This window comes from Hippichthys cyanospilos, chromosome 19, assembly GCF_059441005.1.
Source record: "Hippichthys cyanospilos isolate Australia breed blue-spotted pipefish chromosome 19, RoL_Hcya_1.0, whole genome shotgun sequence".
NCBI classification, from domain to species: Eukaryota; Metazoa; Chordata; class Actinopteri; order Syngnathiformes; family Syngnathidae; genus Hippichthys; species Hippichthys cyanospilos.
The window spans coordinates 14,480,022-14,505,160 of record NC_142387.1 but is presented as its reverse complement, the minus strand read 5'-3'; the positions used below and the strand labels follow the sequence as shown (position 1 = coordinate 14,505,160).

Here is a 25,139-nt window from a genome sequence, read left to right as displayed (position 1 = left end):
CCACGGAGATCCCACGTCAAGAGAACTAAGACTCAAGACCAGAAGAAAGCGTCACGCCGGCTCCGCTTCTTCGTCTTCTCCTCGCGCGGGCCGTGCGTGCTAATTTGAGGGATGAGCTTGGATGGCCAGTGGCGAAAACAACAGGCTACTTGTGTAACTCCATGTGAGTTTGTGTGTGTGTGTGTGTGTGTGTGTGTGTAACGTGCAGCTGGCCTTCCATCGCGTGCCCGGTCTCCCGCACGCCCCGAGCAAGAATTACGGTGCGGACTAGTCGCTGAGTCGGCACATGCAAACGAGTCATGGCCGCTGCACGAGAGCGGAGAGCTCAGGTACAAAAACGATTCCAGATCCAGCCTGTTCATTTTTTTCCACTCGTGTCCATTTTGTCTCGGTAAAGCGACCAACACCAGATATTGTTGGAAAGGCCAGGATTTCCTCTAACGGGGACACTAGGACTTAAGGGAGTAGCTCTAAAGGACAGACAAAGGAATAAATGTCAACGACAATGGACACAAGGAGGATATGGTGTTCCACAGGGTTCCGTTTCGGGGCCTCCGCTGAGCACATTAAGACTTAGTAGGAGAGCTCTAATGTGTCAAAAGATATAGACCAAAAGATTTGTTTTAACAGCTGACTTCAGAGCTAATTATTTAAACAGTCACTATAAGTTTCTGGTATTATACCCCAAAATTAAAAATGGACTACTTGAACAACATTTGAGAACAACATTTAACTCATTCACTGCCCATGACGGCTATTGACGTCAAAGATTTCTTTTGAGTGGGCTGGCAGCAAATGAGTTAATAGAGCATGAAATATAATTTAGTTTTGAAATTATTTATAGACAAAATATACACATTTTGCTGCTCAAAATGTCAAAATAAAGTTATCTACTTTACACAAAGGTTTTAAAGAACAGTTAGGGTTTGAAACACCGACAGGGATGAGTGTTTGAAATTATGAACCACAATGAGGGTTTCAAAAAAGGGTTTCAAGATTTTAAGTTTGAAACAAGAATGGTTGTTTTCGGTAAAATTTCAAAGCAGGATTAGGGTCTTGAAGAAGAATTTGGGATTTTGGGGTAAGGTTTCAAGCAAGGGTAAGGTTTCAAAAAAAAAGGAGTGTTTTAAAATAAGGTTGTAGAATTAGGGTGTTGAAGAAGAATTTGGGATTTTGGGGTAAGGTTTCAAGCAGGGGTAAGGTTTCAAAAAAAAAAAAAGTAGTGTTTTAAAATAAGGTTGTAGGCATGTAGAAGTAGTTTCTGAAGCCTGAGCGTTTGGGACACGCTAGTCTTTTCAAGGGCCGGCTGTCAAAGATGACAAGGAGGCGCATGACAATCCATTTTTCACGTCCCACAAAAGTCGTCCACTTTGCCATGTGATTTACATTTAATTGCTTCGTCTGCTGCACAAAAAAGATCCTTTCAGGCTCCTGCTGCGACACTTTTCTCCACTTAAGAAAAAAAAAAAATCTGCTTCCATCTGCATGCTGAGGTTGTTGAGAACCATTTTTGGTTATGATGAAGAACATGCTGTTCCCTGTAGTTATCACTCTGAGCCTTGTACTTAAGTAATAAAGTACAAATATTTTGTTGCTGGACTAAAGTAGATTTTTGTTTCTTTTTTTTTTGGGGGGGGGGGGGTGTTTTTTCAAGAACGTTTTAATTCTACTCCATATTGTCGAAACACAGCGCCCAGGCTGGTTTTACACTTTTAGCCACCTTCTAAGTTGTCATGCTAGCTAGCTAGCACTAAGCTAACAAACGAGAGTTTTTCTGGTCCAGTGGCCAAGTTTGCGAGCGCTGTCGGATTTGGGTTTAATGTTCTGACGCTTAAGTTTGAATTGCACGATATTGTAAACACTCACAATTGGAAAAGGTCTTTAGCATGTCGGCATCTTAGTGACACCATCATAGTGACACCGTGACGCCAACCAGTAGCAGACCGGCATCTTAGGATGCGTCGCGGCGCAGTTTGACGGGACCTGAAAATAAGAGCAATTTCCTAAAAACGCCTGAAGAAGGAGGCAAAAAAAGCCAACCCCTAAGGTCATGACAGTTGTTGATGTCGTAAAGCGGGAAAAATGCCGTGAAGTGGGGATGAAAAAACACCGCAGTCCACGTCGTAAAGTGACAAAACCGTAAGGCGGGGACGTAAACTGGGGAACCACTTTATAGCAATAGGAATAATTATAGTGAGTAAAAGTGTTTTTGCGTGTTGTAGCTCACCTGTTTTGGGGTCTACGGAGAAATATGGCTGTCCTTGTAGGATGCTATAGACGATGCGGGCGCTGTTTCCGTACGTGGGGTCGTCGGCGTCTGTGGCCGTTACTTGCAGCACCGACGTACCTAAAAAGAAAATAAAAAATCATTACTTCTACGCTTCAAAAAAAATCAGTGCGTTAATGAAAGTGGCGCATAAAGCTAAAGCTAGCTGACGGTGTAAAAACATGAACCCTATTGATTTTCCTTGACATGAAACCCAACCCGAGCGCGTTCAGATCGAAGCCTGCGCGGCTCCATAATTTCATCTTCATTTTTTTTTTTTTTCTCGCCTTTACCGGCGTAATTCTGCTTGTAATTTCCCGGTCATTTTTTTGCTGGCAGCAGCCGAGCCTGCGACGGCTTCTCCTGGGAACCGCCACAATATTGAATCCTAATATGATGGCGCTGTGATGGCTGGACGCGACGCAGCGAGCGTGAAGTCTATAGCAGACGCGCACGGCGTATCGTAGCCGCAACCGCGTCCAAATATGTGATGACAATAATAATTAGAGGGGAACGCGCTACCCGCTGCCTGGCGCCTCATTTGACGTGGAAAAAAGCACAGATATCGATTCAAATCCTGTCCTACAGTAAAATCTAAAAGGTACAAGGAAAATCTAATGTCGATTATATCTGTTTTGATAAGAAGGAATGAAAAAAATAACCGCGCGATTCGCATCGCTGTTTTCTGTTGGACAGAGAAATCGTTAATTATTTTTAGACTGGCACAAATAGACAAATTTACCATGAAAAATTATAACGTTTTCCATTTTTTTTCAAGTGTTTGGAGAAAGGAGCATCTAAAAATGACTGGTACTATAAAAAATAAGTATGAGTAAGCAACTACTTTAAGTAATGAACTCATTCAATCCCAAAGACGTGTTTTTACGTCTTTATTGAGTCTAGACATTTAATCCCAAAGTACTACTTTATGAATAAATAAATAAAAGAAATGTAAAAATGTGTCTTTGTAAGTGAATGATTTGTATTATTTCTTTCCTTTGTATTTAACTTATTCAATCCCCAAAACAGATTTTTACGTCTTATGTTCTACATTTTTTCAAAAGAACCATCTACAACTACTATAAGAATGAAGTACTAAAGCAATTATTTACTTTATAAATTAATGTAATAAATATCAATTAGTGCTTTAGTCCCTAAAGTAATCTAATTCTTTGGAATTTATTACCAAAAGTAAAGACAGTTCACATGAAAACAAAGTATTGAAGGAGGAGACTAGGGAGCTGAAATTTCACCCAGATGATGACAGCATGTCAAGTTTCAACATTTAGTTGTCACACTATCCCTTAGCTAAAATATTGCGAGAATATAAGAAAAAAAAATCACCCAAAATGGTCAAAATATTGCACAATATTTAAGCACCTAAGTGACTACAGTACCGTATTTTCCGCACTATAAGGCACACCTAAAAGCCTAATTTTTTTCAAAAAAGCTGATGGTGCGCCTTATAATCCGGTGCGCCTTATATCTGGATCAATATTGAAATTGGGATCCGTAGATGGGGAATGAACCGATAAAATAAGCTTTCCTTATTTCTTTTGTGTGTTTACAGCTGAACAAGGTTATTAACTGAGTTATTATTTGAGTTATTTTAGTTATTACTTTGAGTATTCCTATATTATGATTGAAACATTTTTAAAATGTCATTAATTGAGGGTGCGCCTTATAATCTGGAGTACCTTATATAAGAAAAACGTTTTAAAATATGTCATTAATTGAGGGTGCCCATTTTAATCCGGTGCACCTTTTCGTGTGGAAAATACGGTCATTGATTATTTTCATAATTAATCCAATCATTACACAGTCTTTCTTAATTCACAGTTTCAGAAGCCACCCGGTTATAAAACGGCCGCCCCCTCGAGATGAATTTTGCAGCTTCATCCATATACGTAGCACAAAGATAATATTTATCCCAACGCCATATTTGTACGCGTGCATAAACTATATTGCGGTGAGGAAAACGTTCCCCTTTAAGTGCCAATACCATTTAAGTCGGGTGACAAAGTAGTTTCCCGGCAGTGTTGTTTTCTCAGGGCATTGACCTTGACTCCGAGCGACGTGGCTCTCATTATTTTTCCCAGGAATGATGGCAGCCTGCCGGTGGTTTTTATTTACTGTCATGGCGCCGTGTGCCCGCCGGCCGTCGCGCGCCAATTTAACACCGGCGGCGCGGCTCAGATAGCATTACAGGCTCCATTAACCCTTTGCCGTATAATTACATGACCGGGGCCGGGATCATGTGACACACGTCGCGGCGCAACGCTTTTCACCAAACGCTTCGTTTGCTTGCATTCTTGCGCGATGTTTATGCGTTTATTTTGACGGTGATATTTATTCATGACTTGATTTTTTTCTTTTATCTTATTAAGAAGACAGAACCCTCAAGCGAAGTTCGCCCTTTCGTTTGTTCGGATATTAATCCCAATCATTTCAACGGTGGGGGTTTGCTCGCTACTTTACATTCTGTGAGCTTCTTTGGAGAGGGAATCGAGTTCAAATGCGGCTGTAGTTTTCCTAAAAGTCGCGCACCGTTTGTAATTTCCAAACACCGTTTTTCGGTTTCGTTGATCAGTTTTTTTGTTTCTTTTTTTCCCATCCGTCGAAATCTCTGAATTCCGACATTGGAGTCATTTAAGCATTTTTGTCCTCTTATTTCACTTTTGCCTTCATTTAGCTAATAGCTAAATAATAGCTAACTAGCTTTGTTTAGCGCTAAAAGTTCTCGTCGTGCACCGTTTGAAATATCTAAACTGCGTTGATTCATTTTTTATTCATTCGTCAAACGCCTTCTCAATTCCGACAAACAGGTTATTTTTAGATTATTTTGGAGTTATTTTAGCATGTTCATCTTCGTTTTTCACATTTGCCTTCATTTAGCTAAGCGCCAATAGCTCCTCGCTGTGCACCGTTTGTAATCTTGAGACGCTGTTGATCAGGTTTTTTTCCATCCGTCATAATCTCGCAGAATTTTGACAAACGGCTTGTTTCGCAATTGGTGTCATTTTAGCGTCTTTGTCCACTTGCGTCATATGCATTTTCAGTTAGCTAAGTGCTAACAGCTCACTGCTGTGCACCGTTTAGAAACTCAAAATGCCGCTGAGTCGTATTTTTCAATTGGTAAAAATCTCTCAAAATTCCGATCAACCAGTTCTTCTGCCACTGGAGTCATTTAAACGTCTTTGTTTACTTTTTTTTCATTTAGCTAAGCGCTAACAGCTCACTGTTGTGCACCGTTCACACTCTCAAAATGCCATTCATTATTTTGTGCATCGGTCAGAAGCTCTCAGGATTCCGACAAATAGGTTATTTTTGCAAATTGTGTCATTTAAGCGTCCTTGTCCACTTGCTTCCTTTCACTTTCATTTAGCTAAGCGCTAACAGCTCCCCGTTGTGCACATTTTGCAATTTTGAAACATCCTTGATTCGTTTTTTTTTTTTTTTCATCAGTAAAAATGTCTCAAAAGTCCGATTAACGGGTTCTTTCCCCTGTGGAGTCATTTCAGCATCTCCGTCCACTTGATACACGTTAGATTTCATTCAGTTAAGAGCTAATAACTCCCCGTTGTGCACCGTTTGTAATTTGGTAACACCGGAGGGGGGCTACCGGGACCGCACGGTCGCGAAGTCAATATCTCTCATAATTCAGATAAACATCTCGTTTTGCCACTGGAGTTATCTCAAGCGTCTTTGTCCACTTGTTTCACATTATTTTTCATTTAGCTAAGCGCTAATAGCTCCCCGTTGTGCACCATGTCATCTCAAAACACTGCTTATCAGTCTTTTTTTTTCTCTCTCTACCCAGATTTTTTTGCCACTAGGGTCATTTAAGCGTCTTTGTCCACTTGCTTCACTTCTGCCTTCATTTAGCTAAGTGCTAAAAGCTAAGTGCTAATAACTAACAGCTCCACACGTTCATAATCTCAAAACACCGTTGATCAGGTTTTTTTTCATCCGTCAAAACCTAAATTCCGACAGATTGTTTCGCAGCTGGAGTCATTTAAGCCACTTGCTTCACTTCCACTTTCATTTAGCTAAGCGCTAACGGCGCTGAGTTTCCTTCATTTGGCATCCAAGCCTGGTGGTCGTTACCTCGCGACCGCGCGGTTCCGGTAGCCCCCCTCTGAAGACGCGGGAAGCTGGGACTTGGACATTGTGCGACAACTGCTGAAAGGCATTTGAGACGCGCGATTAAGAGCAGCTACTTTCATGGAGATTAGCGTTGGCCAGGGGCGGGAAGAACAGCTAATTATCTTCCCCCTTCACGGCCCTTGATTTCCTCCCTGGCGTCATCAACGGCCTTCCGTCGCTTCACTGACTGTACCTAGTTTCAACTGTGCGGTCTTTCTCGGGCCACCAGGAAGTCGACGGGTATCCAACAGGAAGTTCAAAAAGGAAACGCTAACAAAACTAATGCTGTATTCAAGGAAGGTAGGAACTCAGATTTATCCCGCTTGAACCTCGACACTTTGAGGTGAATGTAAACAACAAATATGGCCGATAAGTTGTCCCAAAACACAAACTCCAACAAACCTTGTTCATAATGTATTTTGTTGATATCGATAACGGAATATTGATAGATTTCACCCGATATAACGACATACGTGTCAAGCTATCGTTTTAGTTTTTAATCAGTGTTTTTAGTCTACTAACGTTTCCATCAACTAAAAGCTTGTGAATTTTTTGTCTCTTTTTACTTAACAAAGGTCACCCATTGGCATTTTTAGTGTAGTTTAAGATGACAAGTGAATTATTGACAATATTAGTTTTAGATGATGACAAATGATGACATTTTAGTCTTTAATGAAAAGCAAGGACATTTCGAGCTAGTTTTGATAAAATAATCTGCCCATGTTTTAGTCTCGGTCCGACTCAAAGAACGTTAGGACATTTTAGTTTAGTTGGAGCAAAAGATAGTAGTTTTTGAGTCTATTTCCAGTCAAGCAATTTTTTTTTAATTCCAGTCATAATTCCAGGATATGGTGTTCCACAAGGTTCAATTCTGGGGCCCATGCTGAGAACACATTGACTTAACAGGGTAGCTCCAATGGTTCAAATGATATAGACCAAAAACATATGTCCACTAAAATGGACACAAATTAATAGGTTGGGTCTCAGAAAGATATATTTGTCACTGGGGTTTTATCAAAAACACAATTATGGCCTGTGGCGTTGAAGCGAGTCGGATCTTTTGAGCCGAAACATAATTTTGGGGGGAAGTGTTCAATAAAAAAACAAAGAAACATTTTAGCATAGTATGAAAACAGATTTCATCATCGTTATTGTCACGCGATCATCGTTTTCTTTGGGTCTCGTCTCATTCTCCCGATCAAGGTTCGCGGACGAAGATATTTGCTTCTCATTCTCGTTGACGCAAAAGCCGAGAAACAAGACCGGGCTTCCTCCAAGCCTAACTTGAACGACTCGCGTAATGACGTTGTTTGCTTGTCGGCATGAACAATCACGCGAAAACCGCTCTGGCAGCGGCGGGTCTGTCGTCGCCTGCGTACCCCTCGTCCACGTCCGCATGAATACGCATGAGAGCCGGCTGGCACGTATCGACTGTATATTAAGAGGGCGCCTGCGGCCATGTTGATGTTTGCATAATTAATGGACACTCACTCGCCGCGGCTTCATTTCTTCGGTGCAAATTGTAGCGGGAAGATAGTCGCCCGGCACAACATGAGGGACACCGACACAGGCAGTGATTAGCTCTTGGAAAATTGAGACATTAAAAACATGGTGTGCTTCAAGGCCGTGTTCAACAGGAAGTACTCTGATATCACTCCTTCAATGCAATCGTTTACGGGGAGGGGGCTAGCTGCGATACACCAAGTATATCCAACGATACTTGATCTTATAGCAGTCGATATCAAATTTTGTGAATGGAAGGTACTATCGGTAGCATTATTTGGGATTGACGCAATAGTTGAGCACTTGTGCTGTTATCGGTCTGGGGTAAAAAAAAAAATCGTTATCAGCCATCTGCAAATGTAGGGAAAATGATCTAAGGGAAAATGTAGCGGAAATTTGGTGTATCAAAACTACTAGTGGTATCCGAATTTAATAGTTGTGTTGGTATCTGTGACTACTCAGAGCTGAATACTTAAATTGGTATCGGTACATGTATTGGTATCCGTAAAAAAAAAAAAAAAGTCTTATTAAACATCCCTAATTTGAAGGAAAATGCTATATTGGATCAAATAGGGGAAATTTGGTGTATTAACAATATTAGCGGGAGCAGGAATTTGCATCGGTGTCAATTACAAGTTGAGTACATATACTGTACTGTAATCGGTCTGAAAAAAAGTTGAGTAAATGTACTAGTATCGGTCTCATAAAGTGGTATTGAAAATGGCTAATCGAAAAAAATGCTGTACTGTATTGAAATAATGGGAACTTTTGTGTATGAGAAGTACCGGTGGTACTTTGTTTTCTTATCGGTGATTACGAGGTAAGTAAGCATACAAGTATCGGTCTGAATAAAAATGGATCGGACGTCCCTGACATCAGGAAAATTGCAACATTCGATCCGATACGAGAAATCCTGTGTATCGAAAGCACAGACAGTATCATGCTTGGTATCGTTCGCGACTCAAGAGTATTCTTAATGGTATTGACATGAAAAAATAAAAAAATACATAAAAAAGTCCGGAGCATCTTTCTTATTCCATTGCAGAACTTTGAGATTGAAAAAAAAATGGTATGCCTCAAGGTTGCATCCTAAGTCCTCTGCCCATCGACCCTTCGATTCAATCGCTACCTTTGCAGAATGTTCAAGTGATGTGAAAACTTCAAGTCACATAAAAAGGCCTTGGAAGGACTTTACTTTGAAGCCCACTTCAACTGAACCGCCATCCGAGTGGTTCAAGGACATTTCCTGAATCATGTCTGCATGGAGAGCACAAAAACTTGTTCTGTGTGATCCGCGCTGCCATGGACAGGAGGACTTGGAGAGTCATTGACACAGGACAACACACAGAAAAAGAAAAAGGTCTCGTCTGGAGGATGTAAACACAGCATACCGCCAACGCGCCACTGAAATAATTATATATATAAAAAAAAAAAACAGATTGGTCAATTTGATCACCGCCAGATCCTTTTTGGAGGCTCTTCAGAAATATTAAAACTAAATGAAGTGGCTTGTGTACTGCTTCTTACTGCAAAAACCTGCTGAGGTAGACTAATGTGAAATAATGACACATAACCCGAATTTTAGCGTCAATTCAGGTATTTTCTATCTTACCGTGTATAGGACGCACCAAGGCGACAATATCAAAACTAGAGCAAAACAGAACAAATATCTTTATGAATTGTTCAAATACATATATATATATATATATATATATATATATATATATATATTTGTTGCAGGTTAAGTGTCAGATTCCCAGATTTCCCACATTGTGAGCGGTCAGTGAACGCATCACCAGTGAGTCTTTTTGCCAGAAATATCCCAAAAACTTTCACCTAGTTTAAAAATGAGTATGTGTTTCAAAAGACCGCAATTACTAAACGAGTCATCTGTTAGCATCAAGTTTCTTCAAGGTTCTTGCGTCATAGTTAAAAAAAAAAAAAAAAAGAAGCAAGCAGACTGAACCAACGTCAGAGTTTCTGACACAGGAATATAACTAAAACCAAGAGGAAAAAGTGACGATGTCTCCTGCTGATCGAATTACGAGAGTTCTCACGAATGTTAAAATGTGAAATGCACCAAACGAGAAAATATTACGCCGAATGCTTATTTTCCATGACGCCGCTCTTCCTGAAGCGGACAAAGAGGACAGAAAATATCCGTCAGACTGCGGCAAGCGCGCGTTATCAAACATCTATTGGGCCAAAGTCGATGAAGCCGGCGGAGCGAGAAGAGGACCTCTTTTGTCAGCCGTAAATAACGAACAAAAGAAGTATAAAAAATGGATGCGAGTGCTCGGGCGCGCACGCCGGGAGGGCCGGGATCTGAGCTGGAGCGAAGCTTTTCTTGGACTTCCGGGCTTTGCTAGAGTGCTTTCCAAAGGTCTTCCCATCTGGGAGGCCGGAAGAACAAGAGGAGCGGCCGCCTAATTATAACCGCGCATCAGCCGAAAAGTGGAAACGTCGTCGATGCATGCCGAGCAATGTGGCTAGCTAGCTCAGCGCTAACCGAGAGCGTAATACCCATGTTCTAATTTCATGAACGATTAAGCCATTTAAGGCCTTCATTTTTGCCAAATCCGTTTCGTGACATTTCACGCTTTTTAACGAGCCCCGGGGAATCCCTCCCCATCCGAACGAACGACCCGAGCGGACGGGCGACTGGCGTCGACTCACCCACGTCGGACATTTCGGGCACGGTGGCCACGAAGGGCCCGTCGGGGAACTGCGGCGCGTTGTCGTTGATGTCCTGCACTTTGATGATGAATTCCGACTTTGGTTCCAGCGCCTCCTCCGTGTGGCGGTCCAAGGCCTGCGCGTGCAGCACGTAGTGAGACTTCTTCTCGCGGTCCAGGCTCCTGGTGGCGTGGATGTCTCCCGTCACCTCGTTGATGAGGAAGATGGTCCCCGCCCCCTCGCCGCTCAGGATGTAGCGCACCGATCCGTCGCCTTTGTCCGAGTTGGAGTGGAGCTGCCGGCACAAACGAAAGAAGACGTTGGGAATTTTCACACGTACGTACGCACGTAACTGTTGGAATTAGCTAACTCCGATTTCCTTTCTGCAGAAGATCAATTGTTCTGACTCAGATTGTGGTTTTTTTCCCAGTCTCTCTTATTGATAACTTGATAATCCGATTCGATGCTGGGACAGGAATAGTTTTTTCTTTTCAATTTAAGAGCAAATGAAATGAAACTTCATACAAGTTCTTGCGTCATCACACATTAGCTAAATATTGCCTTTTTTTCTTTATTTGAATGCTGATGCATATTGTGATTAGCGATGGAATTCTCCAGCAGATGAGCCAGAAATCAAACTTTTTTTTTTCTCAGGTGCGTAACTTTTGTGCATTTGACAAGTCTATTTTCATCATCTGTTGGGCGCTTTGTCAACACTTTCGACTGGCAAATTCTATTCCTAAAACGATAGCTCCGCCCCTCCGTCATCTTGAATACAAAATATGAGTTGAGAATAGTACTGGCGGGAATTTTCATATTAATAACACACTTGGGAACTGTGTACTACATTGTGAACAAAAATTCTCAAAAACATTTAAATGAGCCTGTGTGAAGTCGTGTTCGTTTTTTTGTTTTTTTGTTTTCGTGGCGTCAAGTTGGTGGCGTCCCGCAGCGCCTTCCCGCTGAACGATTCCGCCGACGTGGAGCTCAGACGACGCTCCGCTCGCAACTCCGCTCGCAACTCCGCTCGCAACTCCGCTCGCATGCGCGCAGAAGATCCTCTGGGATTTGTATCTGGGGGCTTTTGAATGAGAACTTGTGCTCTAATTGATACCGAGAGAATTAAAACATTTATTGTCTAACAGGCTCCAACCGGGGGTGGGCAAATTATGGCCCGTGGTCCAGATGCGGCCCCCACGTTTTTTTAATGTGGCCCACATAAAAATGACAAGAGTCTTGCAAGACTCGTCACATTCCTTTTACGCATTTTTTTATTTATTTTGTTTTTTTTTTTTTACATTCAATCCCAGATACTATCTAGGATTGAATGTCTGGACTCCTAAAAAATCGTGAAAAATCGTTCCAAGAACAAGCAATATTTTTATCACAAAGATAATCAATCAGCTGTTATAGAGGATGATATTTAACGAGCCCAAACGTGGACGATTGAAAATTCTAAATTAAAAAGGTATTTAATAAGTAATTAATTGAAAAATTAGTTGTTTAATCATTGCACGGCAAGGTGAAGCGTATTTCAAGATAATATTGACAATTATTTTAATATACAACTAAGCGCACAAGAGTCGAACGATTTATTCATTTAAAAATATTATGATTGCGTATTTTAATAATTGTCAATTACACATTACAGCTCAAACTGTAAAATAATTCAAACAGATAAGGAAAATAATATTTACGATTAAAACAGCAAACAAATTTCACAGATGTTTTTCTTTTTTTTTTGAAGTGCAAAAGAACTGGTCCAATCTGTTTAAAAAAAATAACAAACAGGCCCTCAAGCACACAAGTTTGCCCGGCGCTGCTCTACATTTTGACATGAAATATGTCTCATTTCAAACATGCGTCTTATTTCTCTTCCTGGTGGCGTTTTTGGCCGCTTTCCACGCACCTCCGTCTCATCCCTAATGAGCTTCACGCGAGTCTTTGGAGGGCCCGCAAGATAAACATTGGTGCGCCTGCATCAATTATTCATGCGCCCGAGATCAAACTTGAGGCTTCCTCGCTCTTTGAAAGCCACTTAGAGGCGCAAAGAGGGGAGGGCGAGCGCAAAACAGCAAGATGGCGTGACGGAGGGGCCAGATGAGAGCGTAATTACCACTTGGGCAGCCGGGCGGGCTCATTTTCCGGCGGCGAGGCGCAAACAAGACGAGCCCCTATGGGGCCCGGTCACCTGCGCGCCACTGCCGCGCGTTGAGAGAAAATGAAAAGATTAGGTGCGCTCGCCGCCGAGAGGAGCCGCGTGCTTCCATCAAATCCGCTGCAGCGCTACGCTAACTGTCAAGTAAAAGCGGTTGAAGCGAAAACAAAGGTGCGCCGCCGTCATGCTAGCTGCCAATGCTAGCCGTTATGTTAGAGTTAGGAGCTAAGGCTAATCCTAGCAAATGCTAATCGTGCATAATTTGTAAAATAGTGGTGAAATGTGCCAATCGACGCTAGCTTCACATGTAAAATAAAAGAGCACTTTAATAGTGTTTGCTCGTGCTAAGTCTGTATGCCAAATAGATGGCATATCGAGCAAATGCTAACCAAATGCTAAAGCTAATTTTGCGTCAGATAGACTTGATCTGTGCTCATGCTAGCTGGTTAAACTGAACTGTATGCATTGCACAAAAATGCAATTTGGTAGCTACCGCTAGCTAAGTCTATAAGTAAAATAGAAGGGTTAGCGTGCAAATGCTAATTTCGCATAATATAAAACATAAATGTGCACCCTGTTCAAAGCTAATTGTTGAATATGAGCCCAAAAATGTGCTTTGTGTTTCTCTAGCAGGCTAAAGCTAAAATATCTGTCCATATAATATCAATGTTGAGTCAGCTGCCCCACGCTAACTGTAGCTAATGCTAACTGATCTCGCCGTTTTTCCTCTTCTAAAGTGAAGCTTTCCAAGCCGGGAACATCATCTTAGCGAGACTTCCCCCGATCAGTTATTCAACAAGTAAGGATGCCGGAACATTAGCGCTAATCATTAGCATTAGTCATTACAGCTAGTCATTAGCGCCAGACATCATGAGCAGCAGCGCGCCGCGTTCTCACAATTCCCCGAAAGCACACTTAGGAGGTTGACCTCGCCGTGCTTATTTACGTCCTTAATCACAGCTGAAACCAAAACCGACCGGCGGCTAACTTCTTGTCGCATGATTTCAAATCCCCGCCATCATCCGTCCGCAGCCGACGCCTTGGCGATTAATTTTGCTCATGCGGAAAATTTGACCAGCGCCGAGCTTTAAATGGGGAAATAAAATCAATGCGGGGAGACAAGAGGAAATAAAAGCGGGAACAATCAAACGCTTGCGATGGCGGTCGAGCTCATAAACATAAAATTAAACACCTTCTTGAATCGCGTGTGGACGCCATCTTGGATGTGGCAAAATGATGACATTGGATTTGGCCTGTATTGACAAGGTCTACAGCAGAGGTATCATTTTAGCTCAGGGGCCACATGGGAGAAAATCTATTCTCAAAAAAAAACAAAAAAAAAAACAATTAGTGGCAGTTCTATGTAGATTTTTGCTACGCACACTTGCCTGGTCCCAATTCCAATGAATATATTTTTGAAAGGCAAAAAATAAATAAATGAATATTTATCATATTATGTCATTTTTGGTCCCGTTTACATCGCAAATAGCAGTTTTCCTTGAAAGGAATGTACCAGGTTCAGTCAACCTAGAACCTTTAATAAATAACACACAAGGAAGGAAGACAAGAGATTTTAGATTTTGTTGCTCGCGAGGAGAAAAATAGAGATGTAGTTACATTTAAATTTTCGCATGTATATATATATATATATATATATATATATATATATATATATATATATATATATATATTTATGAAAACAGTTTTAAAATAGGCCAATCGTTGAAGGTGCGCCTTTATTTTTTTGTTTTTTTATTGCGATTTTTTTTGTAGCTAATCTGCCTGAACACTGGGTCACTATTGACAATTCAGATAAATGCATTTTTAACAAGAGGTTGCTTCAAAACGGGTGTAGGATTAAGATTAAAAATACAAGTTTGGGGTTTTGAGGCTTAAGGTTTGAAGTGATGTCATGACGATTCGGTTATGGGTTACATTTCCCAAACAAAGAATTCCCACCCGATTGAAGCTTTCAAGATTTGGTTACTGTTCATATATTGTTAGTCTTTCAAATAAGGATTTCAAACAGGGTTTAAAGTTCTGAAAATGAGGATTTCAGCTCTCGGGTAGGGTTGCAAGGAGATTTTTTTGTTTTCAAGCCGCTATTAAAATTTGCTTGTAGGATTTTTTGTGATCCGATATATATGGCTGACCTTCCGCAAGCTGTTCTTTTTTTTGCTTGTGGAGAAAGCATCAAATAGAACAAAGCATACGCGTGGAAAACGAAAAAATGGCAAATGTCGCCTCTGAAATCTGGCTCTTTTCAAGCTGGCTTCCGATTTTCATTCATCCGACTTCCTTTGTGCTGCAAAATCTCCAGCCGGGCGCTCGTGGGCCTCGGCGCTTCTGATCTAGGCCACCCGTCTCATCTACGTGATCTATGCGCTCTACTTCTACACCCGGCCGTTATGTCCTCTCGTAAAGTGGCATCATCTCCGACGCCGGAGTCGCAAAAAAAGGATAAGGATGTCATAAAAATGGCGACTCGGCTCCAAAAGTCAACTTGAACGCCGGACAACAACATCGGATTTGATGGCATTACAAAGCGCTCGGATGGAAATAAATGCCTAAAGACGTTACTTTTGCGACCGCGCGCTAACTCGGCGATTCGATTTTCTGGATACCATTCACTTTTTATCCGGGTCGATAGCAGCGAGAGTATTGACTCTGAATATTCACCGATACTATATCGCTAATTATCGATAATATCAAATATGGGTGCGTTGTTGTCATGTTAGCTTGCTAAAGCTAAAATAGCTTCAATGCCAGAAGCTATTGATGACTTCTACGAGCTATTTATAATATTTAAAATAGTGGTTATCTGTACTCATGCTAGCTTGCTAAAGCTACTTTTGTATGTTGAAAAGATATGTTTTGTGCTTTTGCTAAGTGTCTATTACAATATTTGTAAAATTATGATGAGTTTTGTGAATGTGTCAGTTGCTTCCACGCTAACTGTAATTTGACTCGCGATATCCTGATTTCGCGCTAACTACAGATATTGTGTTTTTATCCCATGATATTAAAAATAGTTGTAATGTTAGCATGCTAAAGCTAACTGAGCATGTCGAAAGATGTGTTTAATGCGTATGCACGCTGGCTAAAGCTACAATAAATATTTACGCAAAAATTGAGATTTGGCTCATGCTAACAGCAATCCAAATAATATTTCCACGTGCGTTTGCTAGCTGTACTTTTAACAGAGAACATTTCAAACCACTGGTTTTAGTAGCATTAATTGTACAGGAAGAATAACGTACTTAGCAAGTTAATAATTGTAAGGAATTGTAGGAACCTTTTACTGCTGAAAATGAATAAGTTTAGTATCCTTATTGAAAATAAGGCCCTTATTAGTCTGATACCGATAGGCGGTATCGGGCCTTGCCCATTTGTAATTTTTAGCTCTGCGGTAGCTTTTATTAATCACCGGGCAGAAAGGTGAGATAATTATAATTATACGACGAATATACCGCACGCTCCTGTGTTAGTCCAGCTGCGGTGTGTTCATTTTGGTCAAATGGAGAGGCGGCGAACTGTTGCCGCGTGCGTTGGCTTCATATTTGCAATTAGCGGCCGCGGCTTCGCTTTTGATTAATTCCAACTCTTCCACCTCACTCAAGAGGATTTAATCACTTTTTTTCCAAGTCGATTGGCTGATGGCCACCTCCCAATCAGCCAGCCGCCCGTCGATTCGCTAAGCCCGGCCACTAATGAGCGGCCGTCAGAGGGTCACGGAGAGGACGGGCGTTTGCGACCGATCGCCGCGCTCCGCCCGAATGGTCGTCCGCCGCTCGGGCCGACCGGATGAGTCATTGCGCCGGCGTAACGAGGTTGTTACGGGCTCGCGTGTGCTCCCTGCGCCATCAGACAGAAGAATATTATGGCGGATGTATAGGCCGCTAAATATGATGGCGGTCTAATGTGGACCTACACGGTGGAAGTTATTACGCGACATTAGCGCTAGAGGAATGTTATATAGGATGGAACAACGGAACATTAGTCCTGAATACGGTAACTTGCCTCATGCGGAAATATAGAATGGAATACACATATATACTATATATATATATATAAATATATATATATAAACACACATACAGTGCCTGATGTTTTTTGTAGGGATGTGCTTTCTGTACACTTGCGTGATGCACGAACGTGAGTGCAACTTTTCGTACTCTGTCTGCCGCCTTCCTACTAAGTGGCTCAACAAGAACCGCAGTCAGTCCCCGCCAGTTTCCTCGTTCTACGTCTCCCTCTTTTTCGGCTCGAAACATCAACTCGGCGGTTTTGTGAGTATCAGTGACAAGTATTACATAATCGGGTAATTGGAAGAGCGATAAGGGGAACAAAACACGTTGACGCTAAACAAACAAACACTCAAAGTAAAAAGCAGACTTTTCTACCAAAATGGACTATATAAAAATATAAGTTATATAAGTGAGATGATGGATACTACTTGCATTTTCATTCTATTTTAATACATTTTACTGTGACGTGTTATTGGTTTTTGTTCACACTATATATATATATATATATATATATATATATATATATATATATATATATATATATACACACACACACACACACTGTATATTGTATGTATATATATGTATGTAGGTTCATCCCCCTAAAGCCAGCCTATTGATTTGTGTCCACAATTGAGGACATTGGGACTCAAATGAGTCCAAATGCATTGGGTTTAAGAAATAGGTATTTGAACAGTGCAGCACCATCTTTGGCAAAGTAATTGGACATCCATTGACCCCGAATCAGATTGCGGTCCCTCCACGTGCAAAACAGCGTGTGCGTCCAACTTTGAAGACGTTGAGCGTACTTTGTGAGCGTGGCTCAGTGGGCCGTCACCGAGGAGTGACTGGCGGGAAAGAAGTAAAGCGGCCATTCTGTCAAGAACGTTTTTAATCCCCGCGAGGTGTCCCGTAATCCCCACTGACACCTCTCCCGGAGGTTCGGGGAAACGACAGCTCCGCCGGCGCGTCTGACGAGTGGACCGAGATCCCGAAACAAAAGGCGGAAATGGCTTTGTATTTACTTCTTTTTTTCGCGCGTACACAAACTCAAGTCCGGCTCGATTGAACAGAACGGTCGGCCGGCCCGGACGGGGAGCGTCGGCGTCCATCTTGTCTAGGCGGAGGAGGCGCCGCCGATGTTTTATTCATCCGTCTTACGATGCGTTGCCGTGTGACAGAATCAGGCAAGCGTCACGTCGCGGCACGCGCCGGGCCCGACAGACAACACCAGAAGAAGAAAAAGAAGAAAAAAAAAAGCACCCGTGTGAAAGCGCGCATATGGAAATGTCAGGAGCAGGAGGAGGCGCTTGTTCCTTGTCAAAAATCTCAGTTGGGCGCCCACAATCTTCATCTTCAACCTTTGAGCTTGTGCGCAACTACAAAGCGACTGGCGACGTCCACATGCATTTTTCACCGCGTCGACAACAAAGGGAATTTCCAGCTGCAAATTAGGGCCTGGATCGCAGGTGCTAATGACGAGTTCTCATTTCAGACCCAAAAAGGCCAATAAATACAATTACCGTACTTTACGTACCCAACGTATCCATATAAGCGAGGTTCATGCAAACGAGCGGTAAATGTCTCCGCTTTTCCCTATCTGCTATACGTGCCCGGGTATTTTTCCTTTCAGTAAAACCGAAAGCAGAGATTTGCATGTAGCAATGAAAAAAAACAAAACGATTTATGGCGTCACTTTACTGCCTGCCAAAGACGTTAAGACACCAAGTTCCTTCTGATTGGACAGATTTTGGTGAAACTGCCGCCTCCTTTTTCAGTAAAACCGAAGGTCTCGATATCTACACACACATATATATATATATATATATATATATATATATATATATATATATATATATATATATATATATATATATATATATATATATATATATATGTGTACACACACACACACCAAGGCCCCCCAATGGTGAGGGCAAGCGGACGGATGCTCCCGTCAATTGAGTCGCGCGATGGTGACTGGCGTTTGACATGCTTTGATGGAGTCACTTTAGCAAAGCGCCGGCGTGTAACTCTCCAGGCGCGCTTGCCGATAAGCGCGGATACGTCCGAGGATCTGACGCCGACACGCTGATAAAACTTCAACCGTCCTCCACCACGCGTGTGAGAAAAAGCAGCTGAGGTGTGTGTTTGAGTGTGTGTGATGTTTGATTGCTAGCGCTACGCTACCCTGAGGCTGTTGTTCTTTCGCTACAGGGTGCCCCAAAAAATTACTGGTATACAGTGAGCCTTGCGAGAAGATAAAGATCCACAATATCCTTCTGAGCTATAGCCTATTAATTTGTGTCCACTAAAATGGACGCAAATTATATAGTGGGGACCCAAGTGTCCCCACTACATGGCCTTTCTAATTGTCTCCTATATATACTGTATATTTTTACAGTACTGTATACAGGAAGCTTTTTCAGAAAATACAAAACGATGACTTGAGATTAAAGCAACGGCTATTTGGACACAAATGGTGCGGCAACACAAGTAAACAGACAATATTGCTAGAATCTATAGCATATATCTTTATACTTTTGTAACTAATGGTATAGCAGTCTTCATTTGTGCTTTTATGTAATATTGATTCAGGTGTTTAATAGCTTGTTCACTCCGGTTTATGGATATAGACATCAATTTTTATGGGTTGGCAGTTAATATTTTAACTATTCTGCTTGTGACTATACATCACTAGTATATATGTAAAAGAATAAAAATGCATTACCTCCATTGATGGTTATAGATGTCAAAGATCTATTATAACTGGGCTGGAATAAGTAAATGAATTCAAAGTGAAATCAAAAATACGTTCTATATTGGCCCTAATTGCCGTCTTTTGATGAAATTTCAAGATTCCAGTGTTTTATTGTCATACAAAGTAACACTCCACAATTACATTTTTTATTCTGTTCACTTCTCCGGGCCGACTTATATTCCACACAATAGAGCAAAGAATAAAGTAGACAATAGCAGGCGATAAGGGGGCGGCTATTTTGCGACCGGCTTTGGACTGAAAATGGCAAAACGCTAGCCCAGGGCTCATCTAATGACCAATCGCAATTCAACTCTTTTGCGACATGGTCTCGCGACGTTCGTAAGACCAGCCGTGATTGGTTGTGGCCCGATCCCCGAGAAACGGCCGTTTCATTTTCGGTCCGCCATAAGTGTCAAAATGGCCGCCGCCTGCGCTGCTGAGAGAAGCGCAACCAAACAGCCGACATTATTAAGGAGTCAATTTGATATGCGTGTTTACATAGATGAAGCCTCCAGATGGTTGGCCAAATAAGAAGGAGGAAAAAAAAAAAATTAATGAAGTGAGCCTGGGCTGATGAGCAGGCTCCTTATGTGGCCAGCGGGGCAAGAGGACTCTTAATTAGCCAAAGCTCGGTTTGGGCGCAAAGCGAGTTTGTTTTCATGGCGCCGTTAAGGAGCCGGCGTATTCACGGCCGCTGCTTTTGTTTTGCGAGAATTACGGCTCCGGTCGTCCGCGCACAACGTTGTGAGCCCGCCAGCAGACACCTTCCGTTTGGATGGGGACTAATTACGCAGAGAGCAAAATCACATTCGCGGACATGAACTCGTTCGCTGCCAGCGCCGTCGAAATGACGTCCGTGGCCGTCGGCGGCGGCGAATGAGTGAAATATCACGCGTTAAAGATTCACAGCCCAGTAAATCTAATATAATTTCAAATACATTTACAATCAACAAGCCATTTAAAAGCAAAGAACAGATATAAAAAAATAAAAATACCGTTAATTTCGATAGCTCTCTGAAATTACTGAATAATCATAGTTTGATTTATATAACAGAGCAACTTAGGCCCTGCCTACACGTATATATATATATATATATATATATATATATATATATATATATATATATATATATAGCAGCATTATTAGCATTATTTACACGTTTCCTCGGTCGTGCACGATCACGTCTCGCTTGTGTAATCGCAGACTGCAGAGTGTAGGTGTTTTGGGGAAGCGCAGCATGGACTTAGTCACCGAGCGGGCGGCACACCGCAGAGAGAGGAAAAAAAAGGGGAAAAAAAAAAGAAAAAGGTGGTCGGCTCTGTGCTGACTCAGTAAGTGGCCAACTCCGAAGCTTGCAAGCCTTACGTCAGCCAGCGCAACGCAAACAAAACTTGGGAAGAAGCTGGTGAAATATGTGGCGTTTGTCCTGGGAAACGTTGCTCAGCAGTCTTCTGTTCCTTGGGTCTCGCCGTTCTTTTTTTTTTTTTTCTTCAAAGGAAACCTCTTTGACTCTGTCACTGTTCACTTTGCAAGGGTGACTGCTTTGACTGAATGTCAATTAAATCATTGACTGCCATTGACGGCTATAGGCGTCAAAGTCAAGTGGGTCACTTGACTTGGGAGGCGGTGATTCATTTCATTCATTCTTTGCGCGACCAATTCAAACAGATCTTTGTCGATGACACCTCGTTCTTCTGTTTCAGCAAAATTAAAAATGAATCGCTGCTTCCAGATCCTTATTGGTTCCGTTACTAGTCGGAACAGATTAGTAAATTGAGGGAACAGAGTAGCAAACTGAAGGAACTGATTTATAAACTCAAGGAACATATTATTGAGGAAGCAGATGAGTAAAGTGATGATTGCTGAGGGAACAAATTAGTAAATTAATGGGATTACTGAAGGAAAAGATTAATTATCTAGTCAGTTATTTATTAGTTAATTAGGGAACAGATTCGTCAACAGATTGCTGAGGGAACAGATTAGGAAACACAGGGACCAGATGAATGAATTAAGGGAAAAGATTAGTGAACACGGACAAGATTGGTAAATCCACAGACCAGATTCGTAAACTGATGGAAAGGATAAGTAAACTGCGGGAAAAGATCAGTAAACTCAGGGAACAGATTAGTAAATTCATGGAACAGCTGAATAAACTCAAGGAACAGATTAGTAAACCGAGGAAACGGTTTAGCAAACCGAGGAAACAGATTAGTAAACCGAGAGAACACATTATTAAACCGAAGAAACAGATTAGTAATCTCAAGGAACAGATAAGTAAATTGAGGGTACAGGATTGTAAATTGAGGGTATAGATTGGTAAACCGAGGGAACAGATAAGTAAATTGATGGAACAGATTAGTGAAGAAACAGATTTGTAAACCGAGGAAACTGTTTAGTAAACTGAAGAAACAGATTAGTAATCTCAAGGAACAGATAAGTAAATTGAGGGTACAGGATTGTAAATTGAGGGTACAGATTGGTAAACCGAGGGAACAGATAAGTAAATTGATGGAACAGATTAGTGAAGAAACAGATTTGTAAACCGAGGAAACTGTTTAGTAAACTGAAGAAACAGATTAGTAATCTCAAGGAACAGATAAGTAAATTGAGGGTACAGGATTGTAAATTGAGGGTACAGATTGGTAAACCGAGGGAACAGATAAGTAAATTGATGGAACAGATTAGTGAAGAAACAGATTTGTAAACCGAGGAAACTGTTTAGTAAACTGAAGAAACAGATTAGTAATCTCAAGGAACAGATAAGTAAATTGAGGGTACAGGATTGTAAATTTAGGGTACAGATTGGTAAACCGAGGGAACAGATAAGTAAATTGATAGAACAGATTTGTAAACCAAGGAAACTGTTTAGTAAACTGAAGAAACAGATTAGTAATCTCAAGGAACAGATAAGTAAAGTGAGGGTACAGGATTGTAAATTGAGGGTACAGATTGGTAAACCGAGGGAACAGATAAGTAAATTGATGGAACAGGATTGTAAATTTAGGGTACAGATTAGTAAACCGAGGGAACAGATAAGTAAATTGATGGAACAGATTTGTGAAGAAACAGATTTGTAAACCGAGGAAACTGTTTAGTAAACTGAAGAAACAGATTACTAATCTCAAGGAACAGATAAGTAAATTGAGGGTACAGGATTGTAAATTTAGGGTACAGATTGGTAAACCGAGGGTACAGAATTGTAAATTTAGCGTACAGATGAGTAAAGCGAGGAAACAGATAAGTAAATTGATGGAACAGATTAGCGAAGAAACAGATTCGTATATTGAGGACACAGAGTAGTCGATTGAGTGTGCAGATTAGCGATAGGTCCATTTTTTTCCCGGGAGTTTCGTGCTTCACATGCCGTTAGCGCCAACACGCTTCACCCTTCCTCTGGCTTTGGCAAGGACACCCGCCATCCGCAGATTCAATCATCAGACTTTTGAGGCGGAAAGTGATATTTGCGGTTGTTGCCTTTTCCCAAGCCCATCATGTCGCTTTTCTTTCTTCCCCGCTTCTAAAGCGGGAATACAGACATATGCGCCGTCACTATGCTGTCTTTCTGGCTCCGGCGCGGCAGTTGAGGGGATTAGCCTGCGCCTGAGTGCCTCGAATAATGATCAGTGCAGCGGAGAAACACATTTTCACATTTGGGGAGATAAGGACGGGCAATCTGCAAAGCAAGAGGACTCAACCGACTCCCCGTGGTCGGCGGCGCAGCCCACGCAAGTCACCGGCGGTCACGGGAAGAAGGACGCCCGCTACTGTCTTTCCGCCGCAGCGAGGGACAACTTTTTAAATGGCGGCCCGCGACCTGCGGCGGCATCCTCCGCCGCCGTGCTTCATTTCGCTGCGAGAGATCAAATCTGCCTCGGAGAGCCCGGGTTCTAATCACCGGCTTTAAGGACGCCAGGCGTGGAGGCCCGCTCCGCCGTCCTCGTTAATCACACGGAATAAAACATAGCCCACCAGTCGTCCTAATGACGGCACAACAAGCGCCGAGCCGGCCCGCATTTCCACATCACAGGGCGAGAAGAAGGCGGAACGCTGACGGCGCCGTCCACCTGAGCGCAGCATGTGGGCCACCTCCGCAAAAACAAACCGCGTCAGCATATCTCAACTATTTTGGCCCCAACAACAGCAGAAGCATTCAAAAAATTGCCTTACGAGGCACGAAATGCTAGCTGGAGCAGGGAGGTTCGTGGTATGATCGAAACGCGGACCGGCCAGGGTCTGCGTGAAAACCAACGTGAGGACAACGGCTCTTTGATCTCGTCGGGGTTCGTCCGAGGTCGCGAACGTTCGTCAAACGTTCGGAGGTTTCGAACATGATGTGTTTCAAAGTTTCAAATAATACATTCAAAAACATACACACGAACGTGACCATAAAACGTAGTTTAGAACTATAGCGCCGGATTTCAGAGAACTGATTATAGAGATGCTTAAATATACTTGAATCATAGGTAGAAGGAAAGAAAAAATATATTTGATAGCATTCACTTGGGGATAACCAGTTTCAGTTTTGTGTGCAGCATAACAACTCTGGCCAACCCGTCTGGATTTTAGGGTTATAACTAGTGGCTTTTCTTTTCATAGTTTTACTTGGTGATTATTTTATGAACTGATTGAGAAATCGGGTTTTTGAAAAACATTTGAACTTACCAATCGTACATTTTTTTAAGTATTTGGACAATTTGGGGTTTCTAAACTCTTAATTTGGTAATCGATCACCTGTGGCACCTTCATTGGGGTGACTTTAATGAAACCTACACAGAGTCAGCAATTCATTGCAACACTTTATCGCTTTGTTTTGCTCCGAATCTAAGCTGCGGGTGTCTGATGCTCTTAAAGGGAGTTCAGTGTACATAAAAACATAACTGAGCTTATAATTTGACCCCGCAAGCACGTCATTGCGCTCACCTTTCCCACGTACTGCTCCTCTGTCCCCATGTGTTCTTCTAAAACAAAGAATTGGTTCCAGATCCAGCCTCGTTTGGGCCTGTGGTGCACCTCGGTCTCGCCGTTGGCCAGCTTGCTCTGGTTCCTGCTGGGGTTCCGGGCCAGCACCCTGGCGGGCGGGTGGTGGCTGGCCCCGTGGGCCCTCTGGATGAAGACCAGGCAGACCAGGACGGGGCAGAGGCCGCCCGCGCCGGCTATCCTCATGGCGGCGTCTCCTAAGATTAGCCCAGCGCTCCCGGACCTTAATTTCCTCGCAGCCGCCACTGCTGCACCACCTCTCCCAAGGCAAAACTTTAAATCCCAACCAGGAGAAGAGCGGTCCGGGTAAATCCAGGCCGGGTCATGGTCCGAAAAGCCCGGCTATTTTTTTACATTATGGAATTTCCCAGCCCGGCCGCAGACGTCGACCCGCCGACGGTTCTAGTCGCGGAGGAGGTTAATCCCGGGAGCCATTACGGAGATCCTGCGGGAAGGAGCACAACAGACACGCGGTTACCATTCGGGCATCATTCAAAGTCCAGACTTGCACAAAAAACCCTTTTCCCAAACATAAAACCCAGTCTTGGAAACCCTATCTCAAGTTCAGAACGAAACGAAGCCAGAATACTGTTTTGGAAGTAAAATTCCAAACCTTCTTCCAC

The 25,139-nt window shown here is 42.4% G+C and overlaps 1 protein-coding gene across 2 annotated transcripts in view; it reads right to left on the bottom strand.

Moving 5' to 3' along the window:
• The window catches only part of LOC148408046 (cadherin-18), a 124,946-nt gene that overhangs the window by 26,832 nt on the left and 72,975 nt on the right, over window positions 1-25,139 (bottom strand). For both annotated transcript variants that reach the window (XM_088402284.1, XM_088402283.1), the window contains exons 2-4: window positions 24,460-24,961; window positions 10,592-10,886; window positions 2,228-2,347 (exon numbers count right to left, since the gene is read on the bottom strand). In XM_088402284.1, coding sequence (XP_088258410.1) covers window positions 2,228-2,347; window positions 10,592-10,886; window positions 24,460-24,702 — 658 coding nt within the window. In that variant the 5' untranslated portion in view covers window positions 24,703-24,961. The remainder of the gene's footprint in view (window positions 1-2,227; window positions 2,348-10,591; window positions 10,887-24,459; window positions 24,962-25,139) is intronic.